The 9,144-nt window shown below is 41.4% G+C and overlaps 1 protein-coding gene and 1 long non-coding RNA gene across 3 annotated transcripts in view; one reads left to right on the top strand and one right to left on the bottom strand.

Moving 5' to 3' along the window:
• Positions 1-9,144, bottom strand: part of LOC114050078 (small conductance calcium-activated potassium channel protein 3-like) — a 284,782-nt gene that overhangs the window by 34,369 nt on the left and 241,269 nt on the right. Inside the window, exon 4 of the mRNA XM_027871626.1 lies at positions 6,152-6,293. Within this exon, the coding sequence (XP_027727427.1) occupies positions 6,152-6,293 (142 nt within the window). The remainder of the gene's footprint in view (positions 1-6,151; positions 6,294-9,144) is intronic.
• The window catches only part of LOC114050079, a 121,633-nt gene that overhangs the window by 72,088 nt on the left and 40,401 nt on the right, over positions 1-9,144 (top strand). The window lies entirely within an intron of this gene.

Genomic DNA, 9,144 nt, shown 5'->3' with positions numbered 1-9,144 from the left:
ACATAGAAACAAAAGATATCAATAAAATTTACTTTAAAAAAGATGTTCCTGTGTTATATAGCCTCCTATTCAATGTTGTTGTTGTTACCAGACCTGTAACTTTTTCTGTGTAGGGAGCTTGTGGTGAGGAACTTCCTCTCTCAGTTCACACCTGCTCCTGTGTACCTCAGTTTCCTCATCTGTAAAATGAGTTGGAGAAGGAAATGAAAACCACTCCAATATCTTTGCTAAGAAAACCCCAAATGGGGTCATGAAGAGTCAGACATGACTGAAAATAACTGACCACCACCGACAACTGATACCATCTCAGGGAGTTGCCTGAAGCACTGAGAGGTTATGTGGTTTACCCAGAGTCACACAGATGGTACGGATGTGGCAGAGATATGACTTGGACCCAGGTCTTTCTCACTCGAGGTCAGCTTGCTACCCATCAGGACACACTGTCTCTCATGTAAATAAATGCCTAAGTAAACAAAAAGGGATCTATAGTCTAAGCCAGAAAATGTTTGATTGTCAGGACATTAGAGAAAAGTAGAATTGGACTGTGAGATGGACTTTTTAGATACTTCTCTTTCATTGGGTGATGCCTGATTTCTTTTCATGCTGATCCCTTCATCTGACATGCCCTCCTCCCTTATTTCTATCTCTTTAATCCTGCCCATTCTGAAAAGCCCAGCTCAAATGCCTTCTCCATGAAATCTCCCCTAGGCCCCCTGCTAAGGTTTCTCTCTTCCAGACTAAGCCCTCTAAGTGTAGTAATCTCTCCTTACTCTTTGCTCCCATAAAATAGGCCTCACCTCTCCTATGGTACATTTATCACATTCAAAATGACTTGCAGATTTATGGCTGGAAAAGACTTTAGAGATCGTAACTCCAACCTCTTCCTCCCCATCTCATTTCACAGATGGGGAAACTGAGATCTATAGAGGGAAAGTGACTTGCCCAGTGTCACATAGAGAGTAAAGAGAAGAACTAGCATTTGAACACAAGTCTTTGGACTGGAAGCAGTGGGGTATATTGGAAAGCCATTGGAATCAGAGGGATAGGATTCAAATTCCGCTTCTGACACTTACTATGTGATTTTGAGCAAGTCACTTACCACCCCACCCACCTCAGTTTCCTCATCTGTAAAATGAAAGGATTGCCTGGATGGCCTCTCAGGTCCTTTCCAGGTCTAGATTTAGTATTCTATGACTTCAAATCTAGTGTGCTTCCCACTGTGTCATGTTATCTTTGTTGTATTCTTGTTAGCATCCTTATTTTATCATCCCTGACAGACTCTCAGCTCCTCCAGGGAAGGGCCCAAGCCTTATTCATCATTGTATCCCTCCCCTTAGTACCTTGCACTCTGTAGGCAGTCAATGAATGATGAATGAATGTTAAGAGGGTGGAGGTGCCAAGGTTTTAAGGGATGGAACAGGACACTAGCACAAAATGGCTGATCTTGGCCCAAGAGAGGCTTACTGTGCGTAAACATGAGAATTTAGAGACAGGCTGGTCCGTTGGAGACAGCAGTGAAGGAGGAGAAGACAGAAAAGGGTGAGCAGCTGCTTATGTGACTACCATGGGGTCAGAATGTGGAGCAAATCTGTGACTCAGACTTTTTACCCTTGGATATGCCAAGTACTGAGTCAGAGTTGACACTAACCCTATTCCCCAGGTCTTACTTGGAGTTATTCTGATTCTCATTCCCTCAGTGAGAAGAAATGGTAAGTGGATCTTGTGAGTTGGCTTTTTTTTTCTTTTTCCTAGGAAGACAGGTGGGGCATGACAAGCAGAATATGAACCCAGGCACCTGCAATGGGGAAAAGAATGGCCTGAGATGGGGTGAAAATACCTAATTGATTTATGGGGCTTGGAAACAAGCCAGAGGCTCTGGACTCTTCCATTCCTGTCCTCTTGCTTTTGGTTTCCAAGAAACATTTCCCAGCTGGAAAGCCTTTAGAAGTTGGGGGGAGGGGGACAAAAAAAATCATCCTGAGGGGATAAAGATGATGTATCCTTAACTAAAGAAGCAGAAAAGAAAATAACACATAAATGAAAGTGACAAATGTAACAGAGAGGCCAGGAGAGTTTACAGCTGGATCCCTTGGTTTCAGCAGATTCCTCTTAACAACTAGAATAACATCAATTGGTTTGAGACTAAGTGATCCTTGGTAACTGTGTGGGTGTTTCAGGAGAGAAGTTTATCTTCTGAAATGGAAACCCACCAAATGTCGTGCTGAATTCTCTGTTCCCTATCCATCACCACCTCCCCTCCCCACCACTCTGCAAAAGTGACTCTGCCCTGTCATTCCCTTTATTACCCCCTTCCTCCTGAGGCTCACCTCAAGCCTAAATAAATACACTGATTTCATGAAGCTTTTATTTGACCTCAGTGTCTTTAACAGGCTTTGACAAAGCAGTTTCTGCCAGCTGCCCCCCATAACTCATTAATGCTTCATATAGTCTGGCTCAGAGAGCCCGACTCGCTGTAATGAAGATACAATGGAATGGGCCTACATTAGCCAGGTTGTATGTCATGCCTTCAGAATCCAAAGGGAGCACTACAGACAACACTTCAGGGTCTCAGCATCCTCTCTGTTTTAAATCTTCAGTATAATAGTGAGAAGGTTTGCAAGACACTCTTCGAAAATTATTTAATTTATCCTCATAACATCCCGGGGGGTGGAGGTGGCAGGGATGAGGGAATTAGGTGCAATTATTATCATTCCCATCTTACAGAGTAGGAAACGGAGGCAGACAGCAGCCAAATGACTTGCCCAGGGTCACAGAGCTAGTCTCTAAGGCCAGATTTGTCCTCAGGTCTTTCTGACTCCAGGTCCAACACTCTATCCACTGTGTCACCTAACTGCCCCTATATATAACATGAAACATATTAATATAATGTATTTATTATATATTTTATAAATATAAAATAAATATATTACTTATTTGTTGTTATATATTGTATATTAATACTATATATAGCCTCCTCAATGCTTCAGAATGTCTGTGATAAAGTTTCCTCCATTGAAAAACTAACAACACTGTACTTTGACCTATCTGCTTTGGGGGTATAGAGGGAGAGGGTGAAGTCTTCCAGATCCACCAGCTTTATGCCAGTCACGTCAAGTTGCTCAGACAATTATACCCCCTGCTTAATAGCTGATAATTGCACTGCTACTGAGGTAGCAGAAAGAAAACAATGATTAAGACTATTTACAGCATGCATACACAAATCCTTCCTCTTCGATTGTGAGTAGGCCTGGCCCCGGCCTTCATGGTGTCCATGGTAACCAAACTGTAAGGCCTACCATTAGTAAGTACACTCGAAATAATAATCAGGAGATATACATAGTATTAGCAGGTTTGGGGGGGGGGGGCGGGCGGCATGGGGAGGAGGGGACTCAAACCCTTGAAAGGGATGACTCCGCATGAACAGGCAAGTTTCTTGTTACAAAAACACCACCAGGGTTTCTCAATGGTGGCAGACTATAGAGTGAGGCAGCTAATTTACATTTGGATGCAAATCCTGACAATGAAGATGCAGAATGAGAAGTGTAATTTTTGGACAAGACCAAAGCAGGAATTTGTTTTGCTTGAATATGCATACTTGTTACTAGGTATGGGTTCTCCCCGCCCCCTCCCCAGTGGGGGGAAGGGAGCTGAGAGGAAGAAAAAATAAATACTTGTTAATTGAAAAAGATAAAATAAAAGTTAAAAAAGAGAAATATTAACGATGAGTAGAATAAAGCACTTTTGTAAAAAAAAATCACATATTTGAGCAGAGGAGTTTTGCTCAAAGAAAGAGACATGGAATACCCTGAATTTTTAATAATGAGGGGGAACTGTGGATCCCTTGTTGTCTATACTTTTTTTCTTTTGTTACCACCATTCCCCCAGGGAAGTGGAATCATCTTTCAAAGAAGCCATTGTCTAGCTAGCCAACAAATGAGGTAATGGACAGGGCAGGTTAACTGATTTGCTTCAGGTCACAAGACAAGGAAGGGGCAGAGCCAAGGTCATCAGGAAGGAGTCATTCATGCCCATGCCACTCACCTTTTCCAGATAGGAAGCATGGAGATGAGAGATAGTCAAGAAACCCGTGAAATGGTCAGTATAGGGGTTGTTTCCTGGATGTGTTGAATTTCAGTGCTGGGAGAGAGAATGGCTGGTGTTTAAAAATAACAGCAAGGTTGACAGCTTGGTGCATCAATCAGATGGCTGCCAAATCACCCGGCCTGTCACTGATTGAGTGGGTTGACATTGACCAAATGATGTTTCTGTGGCAGAAATTCTAATCTTCCAGGGGATGTTTTGATGAGACTCAGGAAAGTCTTCATCATTCCATACAATTTTGCAGTCTTTGATTAAGAATAATTCCCACTACTTGTTGGTGAAGGTTAGACCTGTGCCATGCAGTTTCCTGATAAACTCTTAGAGGTGTTTGTTTCTAAGGCTCACACTTAGCCGCGATTTATCCCTGCCTTGGTACTAAGCAATTTGCTATTAACTTTTGTATTGAAAGTTGCTTGCTAATACAGGCCACCCAAACTTTTACTCAGAGTCTGGTATCTATCCTTGAAAAAAGCAGAATCATGTCCTACTCTCTTTGCCTCACATCAGTCACTAGCCCGGTACCCAATAACATGAATAATTTTGACTATATATTCGTCTTCCTATTTGTTACTTTTGAGACCTGGCTGTTAATCCCTTGAAGAAGCCGACAATGGTGCTCCATCGAATTCAGGTAAAGTCTGGCTGGGTTTAGGTCAGCTGAGACAAGGCCTGGAAAATGCTTGATGGCAAAATCAGGAGGGGAGGGATACTACAGACAACAGTGGGGTTGGTGAAGAATTAGCTTAAACCTCAGAGAGAGAATTTGCCTCTGAGTTACCAAGATGACACATAAATATTCGGAGAATCGGAATGAAATTCACGGTCAGTTGGTCCAACTCTATGTCTAAGAAAGATTGCTGTTAAACCACTGAAGAATAATCACGGCTTGCTTAGCCTTAAAGTTTTGGGAGGAAGTAGATTCTGTCCTCTTAAATCATCCCTTTGTCCACTGCCAGAGAACAGAGATATGGAGGGAGCGGTGCCATACGTCCGCTAATAATGGAGTCACGTTGCTTATTGCAAATGGGGCTTGCTGAACTTCTTGGAATACTCTTCTTTTCTCATCTCTACCTCAAAGCATCCCTAACTTTCTTCAAAACTTAGCTCTGCTGCCACTTCCTGCGTGAAGCTTTTCCTGATCTTTCCACTTCTAACTGCTCTCTCTCTACTAAAATTTAATTGTATTAACTCTGCATGTATTTGACATATGCTTATCAGATACACGTCATTTATTCCCAGTAGAATGTAAACTCCTTGAGGGTAGTGACTGTTTCATTTTTGACTTTGCAGCTCCAGTGCCTGGTGCAATGCCTAATACACAGTAGGTGCCCAGTAAATGCTTGTTGAATGGAACTGAATTGACTAAAAGCATGAGAAGAGTAGAACAATAGTAAATGATGATTTTTCTATAGCACTATAGAAAGCTATAGGAGCTTTACAAATCACTTCATGTCCCTTCTGACTTAAATCCTCACAACAACCCTGTGAGGTAGGTCATACAAGTATCAGTGTGCCCATTTTATAGATGAGAGCACCGAGGCTCAAATAGTTAAGTTAGTAGCTCAGTGTCCAATGGGTAGAAAATGGCAGAACCAGGACACAAAACCAAGGTTTTCTGACATTAACTCCAATCAGTGCTTTCTCCATTTGACCTGCTGTAACCAAAGTAAAAAGGCCAATGCTTCATTTTAGGCTAGACTTCACAGGGCTTTAAGACCCAGGCCTTTTAATGGGCTGGGAAACTCCTTTTATGAAGGACAGGGATTTTGGACCTTAGGGGAAAAAAAAGAAGCCTGAAACTAAAAATGATCTGTAGGAAGCCCTGACTTTTCGTGCCCAATTGCACATGCTTCATATGGTGCCTGGCATGTAGTAGGTGCTTAATAAATGTTTACTGATTGACTGACATATGCAGCCAAAGAAGAGCACCATCAGTTTTTAACATGAAGAATAGCGTGAAAAGCATCGGGGCCTAAACAAGAAGTATGAGTTCATAGTTTCGATGACAGAGAAATTGGGAGGAAAAAAATTATATATAATATATACTCACCATGATGCCAGTGAGAAGACAGACACCTTTTCCACAGTATGTGTGAGGAACCATGTCCCCATACCCAATGGAAAGGAATGTGATGGAGATAAGCCACATTGCACCCAGAAAGTTACTAGTTACATCCTGTTGGTCGTGGTACCTGCCAAGAGGAACACACACAGTATGGTGAATAGTCACTCAAGGGACCAAGGGTGGTAGTCAAACATGGGAAGGACAAGAAAATCAGAGATTTTGCTGCTGAGGTCAATGGTTTAATGGCATCAGGGTGTCAGAGCTGTCTCCAGATGACTTCTGCCTAGTGGATACAACCCCTGATTGTGCTTGTACTGAAGTCTGCAGATTTGAAATATGCTATTATATTTATGCTCTATTATAACTCTCCTCCTGGAATTGATAAGATATGTTTTGATGCAATCTTACAGCAAAATTTAATTTCCCTTACTAAAATGATAGGCTCAATGTAGATGGGTACGATTCATCTCAAACTATATAGTTTCATAGGTCACTCAACTGGAGAACAAGGAAAAAAACTGTCCAAAAGCACAAAAAAAACAAAACCCTACTCTCCCACCTTTCAATTTCCTGTGAGGAAATTTTACATATTACCAAGAAATAAATTTTATGCTCGGCTGGAGGGAAGGCTGCTCTGACTCAGTATGTAGTATGGGGTACCTCAAGTCAAGAATAGTTGTGATGACAGGTATACCCAGCACAACTTTGTCCTGGTCCATGTTGTTTATTAGTAATACCATTAGTATGTTATAACCAAACCTCACTGTGATGCCACAAAACTCAGCGGACCCACTGTTTGCTTTCTTAAGGTGATACTTGGTATCACCTTTCCTGCATGTCATCTTTACTATTGCCACATTGCTTGCTACACATGTGCAAACAATGTTCCAAGAGAACCAGCTGCTCCCCTGATACCATTGTTTCCCCTAACACCATCTTTTCATGGAACCACTAGTGACCTTCAATGGGGGTATTTGTATAATTCAAAGTGTTCCCTTCCCTAGCTGTAACACAGACTTGTCATTGTTAATTTGAGGAAGCTACAAGTTGAAAGTGCTCTTCTCTGCAAATTTCTTTGTACTTACCGAGTATATGTTTCACATTTATTTCTCTGGGTACATATGGCTTTTCCCTAATGGAATGTAAGCACTTTGAGAGAAGGAATTGGCTTATTTTTGTCTTTGTTTCCCTAGTAGCTGGCACATACTAAGGGATTAAATAATGCTTGTTAAATTGAACTGGTTCCTTCCTGTTTTCTGCATACCTCCTCCTCATCCCCTTTACACCTGCATCCCCAGTCACTGTCCAATTTGTGAATTCAATCCATCCAACCTTTTATTAAGCATCAGTTGAGGATAGGATATGGATGGGACTGGACCCATGATTTCATTGCTCTAAGGAACACCCAAATAAGGAAATTCCTTTTATTAATGTGGGTGCTTTCTTTGCAATTTGTAGTCTTATGGGGTCACCTAGAGCACCTAAAGATGAAGCTTAAGGTCACACAGCCTGTATGTACCTGAGGCAGGACTTGAACCCAAGTCTTCCTGGCTCCAAGGCCAACTCTTTATCTACTATACCACATTCCTCTCTACCTGGGCTACAAAGACAAAATTGAAAGATATCAGTCAAAGTAAAATGTTGAACAAAAGCCACCACATTAGGCATTGTATGTGTTTTTAGACAATCAACAATTATTATTATTATTTAAGAAAATCACGGTCATGGGTTGGAGTAAAAAAAAGTATAGAAGATATCACCTTTGCCCACTAAGAGTTTACAATCTAGTTGGAAGGACAAAAATCCACACATAAGAAACAACCACTCAATTTACCAAGAATTTGTTGAATACCTGGAACCCAATGCTTCCTGACATTCAGATAGACTTAAAAGAAGTCTGGTCTGGTTCACTACACTTAAGAACCTTACTTTCTTATTGTGGGAACACAATTTATACATGTGAAAGAAGAAGAGAAGAAGAGATTGGATAATAATCCAATTTTAAAATGAAAAGTATTCAGAATAAGTATTACATAAGATCAGGAAGAGGAGAAAACCTCATGTGCCAGTGGCATTGGGGAAGGCTCTGTGGAGAAGATGAAACTTGAGATGGGGCTTGAAAGATTTGATCACATGGACAAATGTGGCAGGAGGAAGGAATTCTAATGAAAAATTAACACTTTGTGTGTGGGGAATGACAGAGGGGAGGAGATCTATCTGCTTTGGATGATATGTATTATCATGTAATAGGAGATAATGGTGCCTAGAGAAGATGGGGCCTATATTAGATAACACCAGAATGAGGAGTCTGGATTTGATTAGAAAGACAATGGGGAGCCACTGCCAGTCTCCAAGTAGAAGCTATGACTATAACAGAAGGAGTACAGATATTGGCCTTCGGAGACCTGTCCTGAATACCTGCCCTCACTTACCAACTGGGTGATCCTGGGCAAATCACTTCACCTTGGCTTTCTCATGTGCAAAAATGATGATGATGATGATAGCTCTGCTTTCTTCACAGAGTTTGTAACTCTAGAATTATTAAAAAAGCAGGGTTTTGGAAAGATTAATCAGCCAAGGATTAGAATAGATTGAAAGAAGAAAAGGCTAGAGACAGGTTGACTTCTCAGGGGGTATTTGCCATAATCTATATGTGGGTTTCTGTGGGCATGAACCAAGGAGTGGTGGCAGTGGGAGGGTGAAAGGGAAGGAGAAGACTACAGTGATTTTACAGAGGAAATCTCAATAAACCTAGGAGAGAGGAGATAGTCTGATGATGATGCCAAGGATCCAAATAAGCATAAACAAATCCAAATGAATAGAGTGCACACTAAGTACTGTATGGACAGAGAATAAAGAAGCTGTCTGAGTCAAGCAAGGTCAAGACTTTCTGGAGGATGTCAGTCATGAATAGTTTTGGAAGAAGATGGTAGACTTTGTGTGTGTGTGTGTGTGTGTGTGTGTGTGTGTGTGTGTGT

Source organism: Vombatus ursinus, unplaced genomic scaffold (genome assembly GCF_900497805.2).
Source record: "Vombatus ursinus unplaced genomic scaffold, bare-nosed wombat genome assembly UNPS02014798.1, whole genome shotgun sequence".
NCBI classification, from domain to species: domain Eukaryota; kingdom Metazoa; phylum Chordata; class Mammalia; order Diprotodontia; family Vombatidae; genus Vombatus; species Vombatus ursinus.
The sequence above is the reverse complement of the archived record's forward strand: the minus strand, read 5'-3'. Positions and strand labels throughout refer to the sequence as shown.